This window comes from Clarias gariepinus, chromosome 28, assembly GCF_024256425.1.
Source record: "Clarias gariepinus isolate MV-2021 ecotype Netherlands chromosome 28, CGAR_prim_01v2, whole genome shotgun sequence".
In the NCBI taxonomy this organism is placed as follows: Eukaryota; Metazoa; Chordata; class Actinopteri; order Siluriformes; family Clariidae; genus Clarias; species Clarias gariepinus.
The window spans coordinates 13,235,660-13,259,252 of NC_071127.1; the positions used below are offsets into that span (position 1 = coordinate 13,235,660).

Consider the following 23,593-nt stretch of genomic DNA (forward strand, 5'->3'; position numbering starts at 1 on the left):
AATTCATATTTAATTTTGTAGATTTATAGCCGACCTACAAAATGTCCAGCGATCATCTTCGGATAGCCTATTCTGGATGGACTGTACACGTGCACTGAAATAAAAGTGAATGTACTGTACTGTATAAGGGACTCCACCTCAGCTAGTCATGCAGGGAAGGAAAAAAACAAACAAACAGAACAAGTGGCTTACCTTGTTTAACCTGAAAATCCGTCCGTATGGCGTTATATTCTTAGAACGTTAACGTGACAATACTAACACATTTGCAAGCCGAATATTATCGAATTGAAAATATGCATATTGGATGCCAATTCTTTATTTGCTTCCATACGTCATAGACATGAGGGCACACAGAAATGTACAACTGGACCCCGCAGAAATGGTTTGGGCAAAATGTGGGAGTGAGGAGTGTGCTGATTAAAATTCATCTTCTCAGCACAAGACAGAAGACATTTCTCGAAACAGATTTATTATGCATAAGGCGCATAATACTGTAAATGATGCTCACAGAGCGGCGGCGGCGCAGATGTCGCTTCAGATGAGAGGATACACAGGTGCGTACTTGGGACAGAATGCGCGTCGTTCAAGAGCTCCTCGGGTTCTACCACGCTATTAAGAACCAAATGTAATGACAATGCAACGGATTTGATTGTGGTTTTCATACAAGAGCATGGATTGGAAAGTTTATGGTTTATATTAATGCAATTGTTTTAATAGTGCTACATTATATTAAGAGATTTTAATACTCGTGCTCATAATACATACATATTTCACATTTTTTGGAAGGAGTCTCCAGTGTCGGAAGTTTGGAATTTAATTTTTCGACGTGGGAAAAGGCCTAGGATGAGGGGAAACAATATTTTTGTTCAAGTAAAAGAACAAAACTTGGAATTTTTTAAATGTATAGACATTCATGTTCAAAAGTTAGTGCCCCCTCTTTTAAATTGTGTAAAAACATCATAAAAACCATTTGATCATAGCAAACATAGGATTAGGCAAACATAACCTCATTTTTTTTTATTTAACAAAAATAAGGTCATAAAGAAAAAACCTGGGCAATAAGAATAAGTTTAAAATAAATATTACTGCTTCCACAGGATTTAAGAGGGTAGGATAAGGGTGGATCTACAAGCTATTGAATCATAAATGGGTACTTAGTTTTGCCCACATGATTTTTTTTTTTTTTCCTTTTTGCTTTATTTTTGTCAAATAATGGCACGGTTAAAAAAAAAAAGTTGTTTTGTTCATCTGAGGTTATGCTGAGACTCGCTACGGTCAGATGATATTTATACTGTTTTTACACAATTAAAAGAGGGTGCACAAACTTTTGAACATGAATGTCCATACATTTTTTTTTTTATTGTATGCAAAAAAAAAAGTTGTATGTTGTTGTTACCATTTTCTTCATTACATAAATGTAAACTTGTGTTTTATATTGCAATAAATGACTCATTAGAAAAATACAAAACACATTCACTGGACACTGTTTTATATGCATGTCATTTACAGTACGCGTTTAATTGCCTCTGTCGGAATGCGAGGTGTGTGCGGAACGAGATGACCGAAATGCATAGTCATTTCTAAAGTTGTTGTTGCGTAGCGATGAAAATAAGACCCGCCCGTGTGAATGAAAAAACCCGAGGAATTCCTCATTAATATCATTATATGCTGTATGTCAAATCTTTTGTCTCACGATCGAGTTCTTACTGTAGCATGACTTTGACCTTAAATCTCATCGGAACAACAGACGCACATACGGTACACACGCACCATGACTTTACGGAGCTTGTAGCGCTTTGAACGGATGTCATCCATGAGCATCTCGTACGGAGTGAGCTGGTACTCGATGGGTAGCGGGTTGTACTGCCGCTCTTGCACCTTCTTCAGCTTCACACCGGTCCTCAGGTCCCTCATCACTTGCACCCAGCATCGAGCCTGCACGGCACAAGAATGCACACCTCGAGTTTGACGTGCATGCACAAGACGTACGCTACAAGAGCTATGACTCAATATTATTCTAATCCTAAAAAAAACACAAAACACTCATACTGTCGGCGTCAATGAATCCATGACTAAATTCTATATTTACTGTAAGTTACATATAAGGTTTTTACCCAGTCGTCGTTCTGCAGCTCGTTCAGATCTCGGACAGGTTCATCGGGAGTCTCTCCCTCCATGCGCCGCAAATTCTGAGTGGAAATAAGGAATGAAAAGGCAGAATGAGGTCAGCGTTCATTTAGAATGCATTGTGGGATTTCTAAAAACTAAGTATTATCGTGGGAGAATAGACGAATAGACCACTGTAAAAAGCTTTTTGTAACCGGAGAGAGATACGAGTGTTTGTTCGAAAAAAAGACAAGTGCAACTGTCAATCAACTTCAAATATTCACCACATCAGTCTACTATGTAGTCATGAGTGCTAAAATATAGATGGACTTTCTTCTCGATCATGATCATCGAATGCAGAGTTTAGTGCAAAGCTGAACACAGTAGTTCAGTGAGTTCATGTTTTTAAAACGTCTGTAGAAGATCTCTGCTTGAGGCATTTATTTAACCCATGTATCTGAAAAGACGTCAGACTGGACTGGACTGAACCAAAACAAAAGTGAGAAGTGTGTTTATTCTCAAAACACCTGATCTAGTTTGAGGCATCAATATGGTGATGGAGAGCATCATGGCAAAACAATTCACTCACTGGTTATGAATTGAAATAAGAGAAGTTTTGCTATTCGTTTATCTTCATGAACACCGATCAGTCATAACATCAGGTGAATTGAATAACATTGATTATCAATTATATACCAGTACACTGGTTACAGGCTCATGGGCACCCAATGATCATTTATGCCTGTGGGGAGCCAAGGCCAGTCTGTCCAGTCCGATCCCACATAAAAGCCAATGCAGCACAAATTGCTGAAAAAAACTCAATGTTGGCCTTGATAGAAAGGCACCAGAACAATTAGTGCACTACAGCCTGCCTTCCACATCAATGAGCCCAAGACCACCACCCGGGCCCCAAACTCCAAAGATCCCAACTATGGAATCAAACAAGTCTGATTCAAGGAGGCCAAACACCACAGTACACCCTGTATAGTCAAGTACCAAAGGGCCAAAGGCACCCTGGAGGCACAAGACGGTTTGCATTTAGGCCTAGATGGTTTTATTGTTTCATTAATGCTTGCAGAAATAACCTATGAAAGATGTAAACATGTGTTAAGGCATGGCCTTAGCAAAAGATTCTAGGGAGTCAGGGGTATCTCAGTGGTTAATGCATTTGACTACGATTCGGAGGGTTTCAGGTTCAAATCCCACGACCACCAAGTTGTCCCTGTTGGGGCCCTTGAGCAAGGCCCTTAACCCTCAACTGCTCAAATGTATAATGACATAAAATGTAAGTCCCTTACACACTTCCAGTCTGGAATGCTTGGGATTGTTAGAAATGCTTGTTTGGGATCAGTCATTTTATAGACATTATACAGACCACCTGAAATCCTGAAGATAAACTTCTAACACACCTAGAAAAGAGAGCTACTTTTTAAAGAAGATCAAAAAGACTTTAAACATCTTAATCTTACCTAAAAGCGCTCAAGCACACATTTACATTTTGCATTTGGCAGACGCTCTTATCCAGAGCAACTTACATTTTAATCTCATTATACATCTGAGCAGTTGAGGGTTAAGGGCCTTGCTCAAGGGCCCAACAGGGACAACTTAGTGGTTGTGGGATTTGAACCTGGGATCTTCCGACCCGTAGTCCAATGTCTTAACCACTGAGCTACCCCTGACACACACAATAAATCATTACAATATAGGATACACAAACTTTCACCATTCATAATCAGAATGATGCATATCACTCCCACAGAAGGGAATTCTGGGATTTCTCTGTGAATCATGACTTATTCTTATACTCCGCCTCCGCTCACAAGGAAATCCTGAGAGACCGAGACTGCCAATTCACCGGCTTCACAGCTCTTCCATCCATATTTAGCATCTCTGCAGCGTGTCTTTTCGTCTTCCTCTGAAGCTTTTGTAACCGAGATCAGGTTTTCGGGTTCAGCTAATGCAGGCGTGATATTCGGTTGAACGTCAGGGTTTGAGTCACATGGTGGGTGCAAGGAATAAATGGGCACATTCTGTACTGTGAGCACTAAATAAACACAGTGTAGTCATGCACTCATCTCTTTACACGCTGATTATAAAACCTCTTATGTTTTCATTTTATGGCTGATGTTATGTAAGAAAAGTCAATGTGGTATAATTACATTTAAATATATATATATATATATATGTACAGTATATATCCTTGGCTACAATACAACATGTTTATTTGGCCCAGATCACCTAAACTACAATTTACACTAATATGACATCATTAAAATATCTTTATCATCATCATTGCATCAATGTTAAGGCGATTAAAGCTGGGTGTTATTACAATATTATGAATACTGTAATCTTGATGTTCATTTTCTTTTTTATAATTACAAATTGACTATAATATGGGTTTCTTTGTTTTGTTATTTTAGAAATATTAAACATTCTAAGGAAGCCTATACTGTATATCATGATGCACATCACCTATCATCATGTCTTGGATCATATTTTTTTGTCTGATATTTTTTCCATCTCAGGCTTGAGCGATGACTTTTTATGTGTAAACCATTACAGAAGTTGTTTTTCACAGTTTCATTTACTCACGTTTCACCTGTATTAAATATGCATGAATATTCCTCGGGTCGCATGTTCAACAGGACATTGCATCAGTTAAATTTCATGAATGAATCCTCCTTGAAAATGGAAAGAAGCGTTCTGTCCGTCTTTTTGTCTTTTAGAGACGATGCGATACTGAGTGATAAGGTCGAATTATAAATTGAAAGTAAATGATTCATTATTAAAAAAATATTTAAATAAATAAATAAATAAATAAGAATCCATTGCAAGCATTGTTAATATCTCGTAGTTGGTAGTTAATATTTAAAAAGTGCTGGGTGTTTTTTTTTTTTTTTTTTTTTAAGAGCGAATACTTTTTGGAATCGTTAAATGCTTATTCTTATTTATAATTCTATTCATTAAATATCGGAAAATTATTTAAAGAATATTATTATTAATAATAATAATAATAATAATAATAATAAAGGCACTACGATGGACGTTATTAAGAGTTATGTGCTACTAACTCGTGATCATCATCATGTGTTTTTGCTTGTTTTTTTTGGTTTGTTTTTATTTAAATGTAGCCTGAGAACTTTCTTGCGTTTGCCCAATCCCTGTACATGATGTTCTGTGCATTACTGAGTCATTTCTCGGTTACTCACTGAAGTCAGGAGAACTCTGATAGGCAACAGGCAGAGCTGCTGGATAGCTTTAAAATAGCCAGAGGGGACACACCCATGACGTGAGCGTGAACCAGAGCCTCCTTGGTGCCTGTACTTAGGAGTAGTCACGAAAACGCATAACGAGCCAAACCCTCAGCAAACAGCTGATGGAGTGGTGCTGGCGAGAAACATAAAACCCCCATGCTATATCAGGGTGAAGAATTTTAACCGCAGGTTGATCAGAGAGGCAAACGTTACGTTAGTCTGACTCAAATGTGAAACATGCTGCTTCACTTCTTAACTACAGAGTTTCAAAGGAGTGGGACTAATGACGATCAAAATCGAAGGAAGTGGCCTACTTTTTCTATAAAAGCTGGAATTTAACATTATATCATTGTGCTCAATTTAATGCATCATCGTTTCTATAGTAACAACTCGTACAGCTTTATTGCAGCCATCTACTGTAGACTTCATAACACAAGTTGAAGTCATTGGAGAGTCAGAGGGTTGAGTCTATGGGTTGCTGATGGGAGGGTCACGGGTTCGAGTCCCAACATCACCACGGACAGGCTGCTATTGTTGTGCCTTGGGGTGAGACCTCTGTGCCTATACAAAATCACTCCGCCACTGAAGCCCGGATGAGACTGGTAATCAAATAATAATAATAATAATAATAATAGATACTGCAAAGCTATCTTCAATTAGAGGTTTATTTTTATGGTCTAGTGTCAACGGATGGCATTTTTTATTAATATAAGTGTTTTTTTTTTATCCCATTATATTCAAGAACGAGGAAAAAGAGGCTGATGACTATTTATAGTAAAACACTAATCTATTTATAGTAAGTACCATCAGGAACAATCTTGTCTTTTGGACATTCCACAGATTAATCTTTATTAAAAAAAAAAAATGCAATCTAAAAAGAATAAAACAATCCAGAAGATGCTATTTTAGGATGAGAATGCATATTAGGATTGTAGGTGTAACGCGTTATCCTGGATTACTTTCCTATTTCCAGGACACTTTCTCAAGAAAGAAAATGTATGATATTTATTTAGGGGGACAACAAAGAAGAAATCAAACAGATCTTAAAGATTTTTTTATAGTGGTGGAATACAGAAGTCTAGAATATTTCATATGATTTTAACTTGTATCAAAATGTGACCTATAAATGTGTCATTTTTAGACACAAAAACTTTCTAACATGTAATGGGTAAAGTCCAAACGCCAGATGAGAGTAATTTCCAAGGGTATACATCAGGAAATGTGGCAGTGTGCTAACAGGACAGTAACGAAGTCTCACCTCTTTGGCATTCTTGATCTTTTCCAGGAAGGTCCGGAGCTCCTTAGTCTCGGCGTACAGCGCTCGGCACACGGCCTGGTAGTGGTTGGGAGCGTCTGATGAACGCGGGAGGTGGGACGTGCAGAGCTGAAGAAGGAAAATGTTCTATTAGGACATAAATTCCTTTAATATTATTACCACCAGCAGGAGTCTGAACGGTTGATACAAGGCAGGATGGATCCATGCTCTCATTGATCATGACCCATCCAAATGTTCAGAAATCGAGACTCATCAGACCAGGTAACATATTCCCAACATTGTCCAATTGTGATGATCACATGCACCTCCTGTTCTTAGCTGAGAGGAGCAACACCCAGTTTGGTCTACTGTTAATGTAGCTCGATGTGTGTTGAGCTTTCAGAGATGCTCCTCAGCATAGTTCAGGACTGGAATTTCCTACAGTCTACCTGAGCCGCCAATAACAAACTAGACTCCATATTAACGTAAAGACATCAACTGTTATATTGAACTTCCAGCCTCCTAACACACCCAAGTGAGAAGAGTTCCCAGTTGAGTCTGGTTCCTCTCAAGGTTTCTTCCTATCGCCATCTCAGAGAGTTTTTCCTCGTCGCCCATGGCTCCCTCATCAGGGACGATCTGATCATTCTGACGATCGGATCGAACCTCTATAATTTTGTTTTTACGTTTTGACAATGACAATTGTTAAAAGCGCTATACAAATAAAATTAAATTTGAATTTAAGTTACTGTTGTCTTTCAATCAGCTCAAACCAGTCTGGGCATCCTCCAGTTACCTCTGGCATCAACAAGGCTCTTTTGCCTAGATAACTGTTATTCACTGAATTTTTTTTTTTTTTTTTACACCCTAGAGATGGTCGAGCATAAAAATCTCAGTAGATTAACCGTTTTGGGAATACTCCGCCCAGCAACCACGCCACACTCAAAGTCACTTAAATCTTGAACTTCTACATGCCTACTGTAAATGCATTGAGTTGCTGCCATGTGATTGGCATTGGCACAAGCAGTTATACCTAATGAAGTGGCCAGAAAGTGCTTTTTTTTTTTTTTTGGTTCTATCGACTATTTTTTTAAAGACAAAAAAAAACAGTCTGCTTAGGACAAAGTGAAATAAAACAAAGAATTATCTTCCTGTGAAAAATCATTGTCAACTGAAAGCTACTGTCTATGCACTATATATACAAGTGTTTTATAACTATTGTCTATTCCTACAGATTGTTATTTTTCTTAACCGATTCTCATGAAAACCAACACAAAGCCCAAAAAAAAAAAAAAAAAAAACAACACTTCACCATAAATACCTCTAACTGGCCAAATTACATTTTTGTGCACACCTAACCCCAAGCTCCACCTCGTCCTGGAATGTGCGACATCTCTTTCCACAAAAGCTCGAGTATCAGGGATCCATACTTCTAAAAAAAACAGTGAGGTTAAAGCGATTCGAAAGCGATCTTTAAACCCTATTTTATATCGCTTTAAAACATGTTGGCAACATTTGGACAAGATGAGAAAATTATGAAATGACTTTAACTACAGATAAATTCTTCTTCCTTTATTCACACAGAATCCCACAGATCTTTATAGTTCACAGGTGACTCAGTGCTCCACCTTTTTTTTTTTTTTTAACATCATACATACACGTTGGTGAAAATAAATTCCAGTCACACCCTGCACAAATCTCCCTGTATAATTAAATGTGTATAATTTCGCACTATAGGGTTCACTATTATTTTTATTGTAAATCAAAATAAGGTAATCATTTCTTGGAACTCAGATGTGTATGCAGAGCTGAAAAAGAACAGTATACACAACCGTGTGTACATAAAACACACTTTGTCCCACATCGCTGTACGAGTTGGTTAGTAAACAGGTTAAAAAAAATATTAATTTACCGAGACTTTAATCGAGCTTGAGTGAGCAGAATGAACAGTTTGAGACTGTGGCTTCGTACCTACACCTGATCACATGATTTGTGCTATTTTTTCGCCCTTTTTTTTTTTTTTTTAGGAATCAATCCTGATCCCTTTATACGTTTATTTTTTTAAAAAAGGGCTACATCCTAACCGTGTTGTCTCATTTCCTCTCAGTTCAGCGATTCATCCTTTACCGTGATGATGTCTCGGTAGCCGCGTATGCTCGAGACCTCCGTCTGCTCCTCCTCTCCTTCGTCTTCCTCCTCGGTGGCTTCGTAGCCCTCGTCCGGGCAGGCGTCTACCTCCGTGGTGTTGGCCATGTTGGTCATGAGGTCGATCAGCTTCTCGAGCGGAGGACTGAGCTCCCGCTCTTCGTTCTCTTTGAGCCCGTAGTCCAGAGCTTTGTAAATCATAATGCCCAGAGACTCGATCACCTGCAAAACAAACAAGCAGAATATGAGACCAGTTAAATTTGGTAGTTAGTTAAATAATCTGATTTTTTTTTTTTTTTTTATGGTGATGGAAGCAGGATGCCCACTTCATCACACATCATCGGACACAAAGATGTCCTTTGTTATCATCTAGCATGACTTGCATGCTCACAATCAATTATATCAGCTTGGGTGAGCCTATTTTTGGTAAACATAAAACCCAAGTTGGCGCACACAGAAGAAGGGAAGAAAAGTGGTGTGGCATTCCCTAACAAACAGCAATCAGCTCTGGGTAATGAAATTGTGCTGTGAGAAGAGGGCATGTAAGGTGAAGCGAGGGTGATCACATCCAACTCGAAGGCGAAGGAGTGAAGCAGGCCGGGTTTTGCTCGGCCGAGTGCTTTTCTTGAAAATCTCATCTGCGACATCCGAACCAGGTGCGCGTTTATTACAGAATGTAAGGGTTTCCAAAGTTTCCAAAGCCGACCTGCTAATGTAATCCTGGTACACAAAGGTGCTGAAATACCGATTGCACTAAGATCACGTTCCAGCCCAGGCCATAGCGTGTTATCACTGCTCATAAACAAAAGCCTGGCAGGTTGTGTGTGTTTTTTTTTTTTTTTTGGTTTTGTTTTTAAAGGGAGTCGCCGAACAGGGTGTATGCCTACTGTGAGAAACACACTCCGAACAAAAACAAATGTGCGGCACATGGTACGTTAAGTTTCCTAGGAATCATTTGAAGCAATGCCTTACACACACACACACACACACACATTAATCTCCCGCCGAACCAAAATAACTACCATGCCGTTGCGTAATCTAATCCGGCTAAAGTAACAGCTGAACTGCCAGCCATAACATCCGTCTGTGTTCATGTTCTCGGCTTTTAAATTGATATTTTTTTTTTTTTATCATTGTATGTGGATCTGATGAAGACCGGCACAGCTCTCAAGCTCTCACTCCTGGTTAGAGAAGCAGAAATGCCTGTGTGGTGTTTGCACAATTCACAGACAGCTCTTATGTACCTAATCCTAGCTATTAAATTAAAGCTCCACCAGTAAAACACATAAAGAAATAGATGATGTAATAAGTAAAACGGTCATGTCACAGCTCATACAGCCAAGAGTTCCAACATCCAAGCTACTAAGACAGCAAATGCTGGAATCAAAGATCCAGAATACAATGCACCAGTACTTGATGATGAGGGTGATTGGAACTTTTTGGGCCCATGGATCAGGTGAATGCTGGATCGCACTGTTTAGAAAAAGCAAAATGGGCGAAACATTCGGCCTTGTGGGTTGCCTAGGAAAATTTTAATCAAAGGCACTAACATGGCATGTAACTTTATTACAATTTTATTACTAAAAAAATCTTAGACTCAGGCAAAAATCTCACTGTAAATAAATGGTATTGAGACCACGACTACACCAATAACACTTTCTCATGAACGAAACGAAGCGCCTGATCCGTTTCGTCTCCACTATTTCCAGCAACTTCATTATACAGTATCACTTTTATTAGAGAACTGTACCAATAATTAACCAGAATCAATCTCCCAACAGATGTGACTAAGCAAATATTAAACTTCCTTATTTCACTTTGCAAGTCAAAGACTCCAGATGTAATCAGCAAGTGAAATAAAACCAAGTACACAGATTCTGCGCCGGGAGCTCGAGGCTTGATAAGAAGTTGGATCTGGGATGAATCAGGGATGGATGAATCAAACAGACCAGGCACAATGTAATGTAGGAAGGACGAACATATGGTCACAGAGTTATCTCGCCAGCCACAAGTGCATTAATACAGACTTAGGGAATGAAATATGAACCTTATCCTTTTGTAACAAGGTTTGGGACGGTGTTCTCATGTCTGTGCTATCGACTAATAGCTAATGTTTCAGATATGAGATTAAGTGTTCGGTCCTAGAGTGGTAAGTCATCTGTATTATTCATGTCTGGCTGGTGGATTTTTATTCTTTTTTTTTTTTTTAATGGCAAAGGACTTCTTCACTCTCTCCAGATGTGCAGTATTTTTAGCTCAGTGTCATAGGTGGGGGGGAATACATTTTGCCACAAGTTAATTCATGTGCCCAGGTCTGGTCTGGTCGAGACAGAAACCAGCTGAACCTTCAGGGCCTTGGGACTTACTGAACAGAAAATAAAAAAAGAAAGAACAACAAAAGATGAGCGACGTCGATTAAGGGAAGACCGTGACGAGATGAGATGAATGCTGTCCGACAATTACGTACTAACGAGAAGTCCAAGAGTCAAGCCAAGCACAAAAATACCAAGTAGTGCCCTGTGTTATCTTTAGAAAGAATGCCTTGTATGTTTTTTACATTGTGTAGCAAGCTCTCTTTATTCTGATGTTTCATAATGTTTATAGTCAAGTGAATTAGGACAGTCGATTATTAGTAATGCGGTCCATACTCAGTCATAAACAAATGCCAGAAATATTCGCAACAAGTAGTTATTTCCAGTTCGAAAAAAAAAAAATCTTATACAGAATAAAGTTAAAATGAAACTTTGAAGGAATTGCATTACAAGTCCCAGTTTGACTTGAACGCCCCTTGTAGAGCTGTAGTAGAGCTGTCAGATTTAATTGATTATGAAATTTTAATTCATAACTAAATTTAGGTAAACTTGCAAATGTCTACAAATACAAAACACTTCCATCTTCTGCAAATACTCAGGTTTTGTAAGAGTATTGCGGCTTTTTCTTTCACGCTTGTATGGCGGTCGGTGCAATTTTCATAATTCGTAAACTAATCACGAAGCTGCAGTTTTCCTGTATTCAAAGACACACACAAGAGGCCTGGCTGAGATATGTTCACATGACATCATTGCTCAGAGTCAAACTCGGGTTCTTCCACCGCCTCCCCGCATCATCCGGCCGCTCGGCTCGAACAATGTGCTTTTCAACATAATCACCTGACACTGTTTCCAGTTAATCTTTCGCATTTTCCCAGTCATGGGAATAAGCGACCACTTTACATCTCAGCACTAAGGCTTCACAGAGTGCACTGCTTCATACAGTCACTGTACCAGAGTTGCTCTAATCTCTATCAGGAAAGTAAAATATAACCCCAAATCATACACACACACGCATACACACAACAACACATCTACTATTAAGTTAGTATACTTGAGCCTTTACACCGAGTCAGCTAAGAAAGCTGGGATCTTGTAGCACTTAGGCAAGATTTGTCAAAGTCTGACTGTAAGGCACACACACACACACACACACACACACACACATGATGGGAGTATCAAATATTCTCCAGTTTCAGATAGGAGGAGGTTTTTAACTACTGCGCCAAACACCCTGTATCATGAACATTCATTATATCAAAGACAAAAAGCCGTTTAACACCTTCTAGTGAAATCTGGAGAAACAAAGAGATAAAGTTGTATAACCACAGGAAGTAATACCATATTAGAGATAAGTAGAAAAAGGAGGAACCAATAAGCGAAGACTGGGAGGTTTAACACCATCTAGGGGGAATATAAAAAGATGTTAACAAAACTCTATCAGTACTAACACAGTTAAAGATGTAGAACTGAATAGAATTTGACCCACCTCCATTCCCACCATGCACACAAAGCTCCGTACCCAGAACCCTCAGTGGCTCAATAATAAGGGTTATGCTATATTCATGGCTCTAAACTTAAAACTTGAAACTTGCGCAAGTGGAAAGCCAAGCGAAGCGAGTTTACATATTTTATTGTGTGTTATTGTTTTTGCATTTTGTGCAAGATTTAGTGAAGACATAAAACATCATGGGTCCCAAGAATGTTAGCAAGGACGGTAGCAAGAAGAAAAGAGAGCCGCTTTCAGTTTCGTTTTTAAAGCCAAGAGGAATCATAAAGGTTAAGTGAGGTTTAATGTCTATTTATTTCACCTTTTACTTAATTTACATTAAATTAGTCGTTTCTAAATGTTTTTATATGCAAATTAGTAATATTGGTAATATGTTTGGCTAGCTGGAACGGATTATTTGCATTTACAGTATTTCTTATGGGAAAATGAGTTTCGCAATACGAATTCTTACCTTAAGAACTCGCCTCCGGAATGGATTAAATACGCACACTATCTTTGATTGGGATCAGTTAATACACACATGCTCAGTACTAACTGTTTTCAGAATATAATCATCGCTAATGTGAGCCAGCTAGCCTATCGCTAAGCTAGTTGATATTGTGCTCAAGCTACAGTAGCTTCTTGCTAAGCCACACCCAGTTGTCCACTGTTGTTGTTTTACCGCATTTTGAATCCAAACTTGCCTATACAGTACAGTATATACAAAAATATTGTTGATATTACAGTAGTAGAAAACTACAAAGTGCTACTCAAACTTTAAACATGCAGCAAAAGTAGCATTCTATGTGCTCGCGAAGAGAGCAAACAAATTTTGTATTAGCCACACAGGCCTAATCACCTTCTTAAAATTCAAGTTATAACACTATTAACGTGCAAAAAATATTTATAGTACCAAAGGAAAAAACCGTCCACCATTTAAGCAAATGCTAAAAGACACATACCGCATTAGAAATATGTCTCAAAGGCCCTAAAGGGAGCAAATCTACAGCAGTTATAATGAGCCAAAAATCAAACTAAGCCAAGAGGAGAGATTTTGAAAGCGTGGCACAGACCCACACGCAAATGAGCTCCTTGGATGGCATTATGTAACCGTAAAGTGGATGTTTGATCCCCTCAAGGATGACTCACTGTGCCAAGTATATTAGAAATAATACCGACAAATTTTAAACCAGGATTTTTCTCAACCTGAACGCCACAAGGGATTTCATTCCTAACACAATCTCTATGTTACACATTTACTCTTTGTTGCAACAAATATTTCTTTGCACCTCTCCAGCCAAAACATCAGTCAAAATCTGTTCATCTCTCCCTGCTCAAGCTCTAGATATAATTTCATAATGGCATAAAGATTAAATGTGGATCTGCAACTTTAAATCATTCCTAAAACCAAGGGGAAGAATGAAGCGCTCGATTAAAAACATGCTACATCCTCTCAGAGGGGGAGGTGAGGTTTGGCATCTGCAACCTAAACCTATTCGTCTCACTCCACTGGCGCTGGCTCTGGAAGTCCCATGGGAAAGAATGTGATGGCTTTATAAGATTGACTCCTGGCCAAACCTTCACAAATCTCCACAATCCACTCAATTGAAATGCACCTTAGTTCCATAATAAGGCGATGTGATGACCACCCCTGGAACATCTATTTTGATAGAAATTATTTAAGCAGGAAAAAAACATTGGTGCATGAAGCTTAGATGCATTCCTACTATACTCAACAATGAATGACTACCCTGGTTAAAAAAAAGGAGAACAGGTCAGCTCAGCTACAAAAAAATGAAAACAGGTCCAGCTGGTGGACCATCTTAGGCAGCTGATAAGCTGTTAGGTATTTTAAAGCTTCCTTATGCGCGGTCTGAAGATTTTAACCACATTACTTTTATTTTCTGAAGAACAACCTGGTGATGTTAATTCATAAAGGGTTTCCATCGATCAGCCTTCACCCACTTGGGAAAAGAGTGTACCAGCTTGAGCAGTTCAAGCTGGGCAATCAGGAACTTATTGCTGGCAGTGCCCATAATACTATAAGTAATGTGCAAGAAAAATGAACAGGACCAAAAAAAAAAAACCATGTAACAGTACATTTTTTATATATTAGTTGTACAAAATTTTTTTTTTATGTTCATACGACTACTGAAAGCATTCAAGCACGTTTGAGTACTAAATGATTTAAAGAGGGAAAAAGAGCATAGTAAATTACTATCTAATTATTAATAGTGACCATTAATATTACTGTACTTGTAAAAAGTTTTTATAAAGAGTTTGTCATTTGTCAGGCTCTTATGTTATCTCCTAGATCAAAATCTTTTTCATTTTTTTCTTTCTGTTTTCATTTTTGCTTTCTGCAACAAAATATTTTTTTCAGGTACATTTCTAATAAATATAATCACCAGATGTTAGGTATACAGTAAATGCTTGTCTAATGTAAGCTGTTATGTAACTCAAACCTAATGTTCATTGACAGATTTTATTTCATATCAATCATTCATTCATTTTCTATACCTCTTATCCTGTATAGGGTCATGGGCCTGGAGCCTATCCCAAGAGACTTTGGGTCTCCCAAGAGACTACAGACAGTGTACCAGTCCATTGGGGCGGGAAAACATGCAAAGATGCTATGTGAGGCCGTAGTGCTAACCACTATGCCAGCATGCCACCCTATTTTATATTAATGAATACAAAATATTCTCTATTTAGCTTGTCAGACAGTAAGGACACCCCAGTCGATAGCATTTGACAAAGGAAAAAGGGGTGGGGCTTTCTGGTGCCGTCACATATTTATCAGAGAATTCAGAAGGCCTATGCAAAATGATCCCAGATTTGTGTCAATTAGGCTCATTTTCCATTTTATTGATGAGAAAATGGACTGCCCCTTTTGTAAAAACTCATATTCTGATGTTAAATTGCATAAAAAAAACAGGTCTAGTAATATAATATATAATACTATACAATATCATATTATGTAATCAAATAAAATGTCTTTGGATATAGTAGCAGTGTATGATTTTGGTAATCATCATATCAAACAATCCTTATAGCTTATAGGTTATTTTAGGAAAAAAAATCTAATTCTAATACTAGTTACTACCTGTGCTATTATGCATAGCAATAGCATTAGCTGACCTGTGTCCCCTGAATCAAACAACTGTTTATGAGATGAAAGTTATGAAGTCAGGGCTTTGTGTTATACTGTATGTGCTCATTACTGCGGAAAAAAAAAATCTAAAAATCAGGCTCGGTGAAAAATGAAGGGTTCAGGCTTGGCCTTCACACACCACTGCCTCACATCACAGCCACTCTGCCGTCTCTCACCTCAAAGCCCGACTGTCTGCCATCATCCACAAAAAGACTACTGCATTATTTCTTTGATATTATTTTGGACCATATTGCTTTCTTGGGGTCATAAGCACACAATGTACTCTCTGTGGTTACTTTCAATTCAGACAACGTGCATCACAGCAGTGTGCATGACCCTGCATCATACTTACTCACAAAGTCATACACACGGTCAGATGAGAAGGCATTAAAATCTGAAGTGAAAGGACTAGGCTTTGTGCAATTTTAGAGGAGCCAATGACGAAGCAACCTCTCGTACTGTATAATTGAATTCCGCGTTTTACTTGAGGATCTGTTTAAAAGGCTTTTCCATAATAAGGGTGGAGAAGAATCTGGAGTCTATCCTGGGAAAACTAAGTACTAGGTGGGAATACACTGTGGATGGGACAGCAGTCATAAAATGGCAAACATATTCACATGTTAAGGCAATTTAAAATACCCAGCTGAACTACCAGCATGTTTTTGGGAAGGAAGGAGAGACCTGGAGAACTTTTGCATGTGAGAACATCAAGACTCTGGACAGTAACCTGAATACAGGAGAGAACCAGACATCCTGTGGTGCACAACCATTACAGATCATAGTTTAAAAAGATTTACTCATATACCCATGGCCAAAAGTATAAGAACACCTGATCATCACACCCATTTAAGGTTCAGCACCAAACTTCAGAAAAATTTGGAAACACACCAAACTGTATAGGATGTTTGTTCCAGCACGTATTCCAGACTGTAGTACCTTCGTACGGCAATGAAGGATTGTATAATTATAAGAAAAAAAACTCTAACCAACAGTATGCATTAAACCCTTTAATTTATTCCGGTTATAACAACACGTCTGATAATCCTCAACTCTACAAACAAGAAACTTGATCCTCTTTGTCTAAGCACCATAGTAATGGTCTCTTATTGCTTAATCGACTCGCTCCCGCCAGATGGACACTGATTTCTGATCAGAGTCTTTTCTCTCTAGAGAGTAACGGCTGGTGTTATCATGGGACAAGCAGAGTCTGCGATCAGCAGGAGGCTGCCTGTTGCGTAAGTGCCGTCTAAAAGAAGAAAGACTCCAGAGCACTCACACATTTTGGCTTTTGAGTCTGTTCAGATTGAAAGCTATTGAGATGAGGCCAACAACCCAGTGTGACTGGCCATTCATCTGTTTGTGAGACGCTTGGGTTTCAGCTAAGTTAATGGCAAAAGTAGGTCAACTCCTTGCATGATGAAGACAGTCTTACAAAAAAAAAAAAAAAGACAAGATGGTACGAGGAAAGGATGAATCACACCAGCCATGTATTCCAATTATATTTCCTTCTTGTAAATGATATGCAAGAATCTGTATCACACAGGTGGCTATTTGCAGCACAAGACGAGGAGGGAGAACACTTGCCCTTTGCAGGAAGTGATTTACACATTAGCTTTGTAACCTAACATTAGTCTGCAAACTGAAGACAGTACAAGACCTCAACTGTGGGAGTTCTGTTTATCACCATCTTGGCAGGAGCTGACTTTGTCGAAATCCCGGTTAATCCATAAATGAGCAAATGGGCAAAACGATCAGAGCCTAGCTGTTGGTTAGAACACACATACCTACCTCAGTCACCACAAGATTGCTAGCTTAGCTTTAACTTAGCTAAAATGCTAAGGTGATTACTGTTAATTTATATTAAAATGTTACTTTGGATTTGAATGAACTCCATGATACCCACCCTACACATCATTTTGTGCCAATTTCCACATTTTTTGTCACCACAACAATGCCACTTAGCTGAATCAATTAAACTTAGCTAAAGTAACAATAGCAGACAGCTAACGGTTTGACACCTGCAATAAAGCTAGCTTTCTAACTAGCTAAACCCCCATTTATGGATTATTTTATAGCTTAATATAATTTTAACTGATGACTAACATAACATAACAGTTATCATAAATGGAAAATCTAGCTTTGGAGAAGAAAATCTGTTTGTTTCTGTGGTAAAGTTGGATATTTTAGGATGGTGCTCTATGGGGATTGACTCTATTTTGGAGCCCTAGTGGTCATTCAAGGAACTGCACACTTTGAAACTTGTTCTGTCGCCAGAACCCAAGGTTGCCCCTTGTTCCAGAATAGATATTAGCCACTTTGTAGCTTAGTGAAGTAAGCAAGGTATGTTGGATAGTATTGGGTAACTCAGGACACCACCCAATACTAAAATAAACACAATTAACCCTCATATGAAGGTGACAAACGTGATTAAAAGCCCTATTTGGATGGCGTCATCTGGGATAGGTGAGCCAGGCCATGGGATTCCTGGACGATCCAGGGATACCATGTTAGTGTTTATTTTCCAACATTAACCAACCGCCCTATTGTTTCCACTAATCTCAGTAGTCGATTGATTCTTGAAGACCAGATACGCATCTATGTGATTTTCTGTTAAGATGCCACCTCATAATGAATTAAAAGACATTAAACTGTTTGTGACAAAATTATTCTTATACATCACACATACCAGTGACCCACCCTTAGAAAACAAACACTTTTACAAAATGAAAAATGTGTGCCTTTCATGATCTCTGCATTTTTAAATTAATCTGGGAACTCATCAACCTGAAATAAGCCTCTTCTATAATCCAGCAGGTGAATGAAGAGTGAGCATATGACCACGTGACATCTATCCCAGTCCGAATGAAAAGAATTTACGTCCTTAAAGCATAAGCCAAGAAAGAGAGAAAGAAGACAGAGTGTCTCAAGGAGCAAGACTGGACAGCATTACTGTACCCTATACATACACACAGGCCTGGGTGAGAAGATGGATGACTGGGTTTTTCACAGACATCATTCAGAGCAAATATTTCACTGCCACCTATTTGTATGCATGACTGTTTTAGACAAACATTTACTGACTGCCAGTTCTCACATGTCAATGCATGCTGATATGGCAGAATGCTTGATTGAGCACTGTATAACTGCAGCAAAGAGACAGATCATGACTGAGTGTTTGTTTAACATCAGAGCAATTGGCAAACAGTATCACGTGATGAAACATTTCTTCATCTTCCTGCATGCCAAGTCGATAGGTGATAACACACTAAAGACATTCATAAAACATACTTTTACTTTTTTTTTATCATGCTGTTAGATTTGCTGTAATAAAGACCATATGCGCTTGTGTGTGGGTGATTTTGTGTACGAGTGCTGCTTTGTCCCATCTGTTCATTCTGGATGCTTCCCAAATCGCACATATTCGATTTAGCCAACTGGGCTTACAATTGCTGAATGGGCCATACATTTTTCAGGCTAAAATCAGATGCAAAATCAGAAGGGGAAAATCAGAAATTCATGTGCCAGCTAAACCAAACAGGTCAAAACTGTAGTATCACAATTATATAAATGTCCTGATTCGTACCACATAGGATGCTCTGCTGCCTGCCAATGTGGAAAGGAAATAGTTTAGAGCACACCAACTACAGGATTATAGAGGAACGGCAACATTTACCACCACAAATGCAAATATATACAGCAAGTCCCCTACATACGAACGAGTTCGTAAGTCAAATTACTTTGCAAACACTGTTTAGGTATTAGGATACTAACACAATTGGCTATATACAATATATTACAGTGCAGTGTTCATTAGAATCATGCTAACGGTTTAACGATTTATGTTAAAAAAAAAAATTAATCAAGCAGTGTCTGTCAACTTTTTACCTCGCTCTTTTTTTCTCAATTATTTTCACTTTTGTCTCTTTTGTTTGGTGCTTCTTAAAAGAACCAAAAGGAGTACCAGCTTCAACGTCGCTGATTTTGATCATGCTAATGCATGCCGCACGCACGTGACAATGTACTCCAGATACGTGATGTACCATCTGTGATTGCGAATGCATGTTCATATCTTCGAAAGTTCGTAACTCAAATGTTCGTACGTAGGGGACTTACTGTATATTTTAAAAAAGTATATAAAAAAAAAAAATCAGCCAGCAGATCAGGCACATGAATTTTCCCACAGTCCAAAGACATGCAAACTAGGTTAATTGGCGTTCCCTAATTGCCTTGTGGTGTGCGTGTCTAGGGAGAGTGCCAATTAACCTAATTTGCAGTCTTTGGACTGTGGGAGGAAACCCACCAACCACAAGAACATGCACCCCTGGACCCTGGAGGTACAAGGCGACAGTGCTAACCATTACAGCACCATGCTAATGTAGATACATGGATTACCACACAAACGAATCATGCTGCGGTAACTGAATCAATTTTTTGCCCCCATCTTTAGGGACTAATATACAACGTAGTAATTAGGTAAAAAACATCATGTTTGATCTGCTGACAAAAGAGCAGCATTTTGCGCATGTAATCCCCCTGTATAAAGTTTCCTTTTAACCACTCCTTTCCATCTTTGTTCTATTTACTACCCAGACACTTGAAGTGTCCCGTTTTGAGCTATAGTTTCGTAATTCAAAAGGAGTTTTCTTACTAAACCGAAGTGTTAACAAAGAAGCAGAAATTCTTTAAGAGCAGAAATCCACACACGCCGGGGTGCATTGCGTTCTAGCTGTCATGCCAACCTGGAACAACTGGTTACTAAAGGCGGCCAGTGAAAGGTAAAGTAAAGCAATTAGGTCGCCATAGACGCTGAACAAACGTGATATAGCGTATTCTTTGCCTCTAGTGTTACACACTAAACATCCTCTCTCTAAAGGATAGCTGAAAATTCCATTCAAGAAGCCTGTTTCAAGGAAAAAATTTCCAGCATGACTCAAAAGTTTCACTTAAAAAAAAATAAATAAAAAAAAGCTTTTGGAAATAAATGACTCACCTCTGTGGAGGAATTGTGCTGCGTGTATTTATCTGCAAAAGGAAAAAAAACAAGAGTTTTGAGAAAAGTGTGTATTTTTAACTGTTACAGATTGAAATAAAGGAGTTTACATTGTATAGACTCTTGCATAAGAGATTCCTTTCACATAATAAAGAAATGCATGGGAAAGTGGGGATAAAAGTGAAGTGGTGTAATTGTGTAAATTCTAAAAACTACAAAGTACAGTCTGGTCTAACGGGTACACATACACACACACTCACATTTCAGTCCTCCATTTAATAGCACTTGTGACATAATGTTTGGGTACGTCTGGCCGACTGCCTGAGTTTCTTTCTGCCTCTAATGAATAAACCTAGTGTCACTCCAACGGTCACCTGCCCCCCTCTGAGACTCAAACGAGAAAAGGGTACAGCGGCAAAATTCTTAGCACAAAACCACCAGTATCCAGTAATCAGCCTGAAAACTGGTAATGTTACTTTTCAGACAATATCCCCAGCATTTAACAAGCCGCTCCAATTCCCCATCGCTCTGAACAACGCTCATCGTCTCAGAGAACGAGCATGAAAACGATCACTTAATTAAAGAGTGTTTAGAGATAAATTAAGAACCATCAACTACAAGACACATTTAAGATTTGAAGACATAATGAGAAGCTTGATTATTTATGATGATGCGAGCTATTCCGAGGACACTGCCGGAGCGAGGAACAATGCAGCTCCTGTGTTTGTGTCGGGGAAAATACACAATACATCATGAGTCACTCAATTAAACCTAAATCACAAGTAAGTTTAAAGCTGTACTCCAGGAGGACCAGTATATATCTGAGTAAACACTACACTACAACAGGCGTTCAAGACTTTTGATTGTGCAGAATAACAAAAAACAGTTATAAGAGTAAAAACTGCCTTTATTTTTTCTATATAATCCCCTGCTACATTAATGCACTTATCCCAGTGTTTCACTAGTGCTTGGATCCCATCAAGATAGAAAGTTTTCCGAGGACGCCAGAGCCATGATCTGATTCACTTTTGAAACGCTGGCCTCCCAGGAACTCCTTTAATATCCCAAACATGTGGAAATGGCTTGGACTGAGGTCAGGACTGAACGAGGGATATGGCAATAACTCCCACCCGAGTTCCTGTAATGTGCAAGTGGTGCTGGTGAATGATTGTGTGTACAGTTTACACACACCGCTGCACCACTTTGCAAGTTATCCATCGATTTTCAAGAATCAGGTGTTCAACTCAAGCTGAAAGTTCACGAGAACGACTGCAGTCAGCTCCAAGCCACCTGGAGGTACAATCTTCTTTAAAATGATTAAAATGTTTTGCTGACGCTCATCACTGTACTGTGCTTAAAGTCTACTGTAAACATCAATCAGTTTTACACCTCCACTTACAGGAAGTTTCATCACAAGTCCTGCTTTAAATTGAACACTCCTTGTATATATGAAATTCATAAATAAAGGGGTCCTTGAGACAAGGCAGCAAGAGACTCATTTCCTTAACTCTCACTCAATAGATTTCCACACTGGGAATCTCTTTAATGGCTGGATCACTTACAACTAGAGTAAATCATCATGAAAAGAGCTCAGGTCAGTTGCTTCATCCTGAAAGTCGCATGAATGTTCAATTGGCTTGAGCAATCTTATATGATTATCAAATTCATAATGCATTTTCGTTAGGAGTCTTATTTAACAGATATACAGTATGGCAAGGGAGGAAAAATTCAACTACTAAAATATTTTAGCTTTCTTTATTTTTATAAAATGACACAAACAGAATGAAACGCTTCAGGATATGCCGGTATTGAAAAACTAATTGAGGGGAGGAACAGGAATTCTGATCCGATTGTTTTTCTACGCCTACTGTATCCCCATGATATAGTTCTTACATAAACAAATGACTACAGAAAATTTATCACAGTCAAATTTTAGTTCAAATTAAAAACTATACTTTAATAAAGACAGACAGGATGTATAGGATAATATGAAAATTTTGAGTTAAGGATGGAATGGTTACATTAGAAAAGAATTTTTTTTTTTTTAAAGAATATTATTAGGAGATGCTTTTTAAAAGAGAAAACGATCGAGCTCACCAGTGCTTATTGATTCGTAGGAAGGAGAAAAAAATGACCGAAACAGCAGAAAGACACAATTATAAACACTAGAGTGAAACCAGAACCCTGGGGCGACTTGGGGAAACTTGAGACAGCATTCACTTCTAAATAGAGAGTGAAACCTGGCTTTCTATACACGGTGTATACATGAATGAGAGCATTTTCTTGCCAAAAGGAGTACTTGTCTAAAAAATGTAATACATTAAATATTTTTTCAAAAACATTATACTATCTTACTAATACTAATATTATTTCACTATTATGGGAAAATATGTGGATCAATATGATCTATATCAGCTGTTAGTCTGAAACATTCTCCTAAACTCAACAATCACGCGCAAAAAAAGGTTTTTTTTGCAAGCTTTTCAGCTTTTCAGCCTCTCATTTAGTCCATGTCTTTACATTTTGCTTTTAAACCTTTAGCTTTACTTCAGTACTTCAGATTCGCCTAATGCTTTGTTCAGCCATTTCTTTTTTGAAACACAAATGTTGCAAAGCTATACAAGCCTCCTAATCTCCCTTCTACAGAAATCAAAATGATTATGAGGTCCTCAAAATGTACTCATTACCTATAAACGTTATCAGGTACAGGGTGGCGTGAGGCCTGCAGCATATCTCAGGGAACCCGTGGCACTAGGCAGTGTACACCCTGGACAGTGTGCCAATCCGTCTCAGGGCACACACACTCACGCACTACAGAAACGTCAATTGGGATGAAATCCACCCACAAAAACTCAGACAGAGGCACAAATCGAAACCTCGATCCACTA

At 38.5% G+C, this 23,593-nt stretch overlaps 1 protein-coding gene across 3 annotated transcripts in view; it reads right to left on the reverse strand.

Moving 5' to 3' along the window:
- The window catches only part of spire1a (spire-type actin nucleation factor 1a), a 40,332-nt gene that overhangs the window by 14,803 nt on the left and 1,936 nt on the right, over nt 1-23,593 (reverse strand). For all 3 annotated transcript variants that reach the window (XM_053490493.1, XM_053490492.1, XM_053490491.1), the window contains exons 2-6: nt 20,706-20,737; nt 8,746-8,985; nt 6,622-6,747; nt 2,115-2,189; nt 1,771-1,935 (exon numbers count right to left, since the gene is read on the reverse strand). In XM_053490493.1, coding sequence (XP_053346468.1) covers nt 1,771-1,935; nt 2,115-2,189; nt 6,622-6,747; nt 8,746-8,985; nt 20,706-20,737 — 638 coding nt within the window. The remainder of the gene's footprint in view (nt 1-1,770; nt 1,936-2,114; nt 2,190-6,621; nt 6,748-8,745; nt 8,986-20,705; nt 20,738-23,593) is intronic.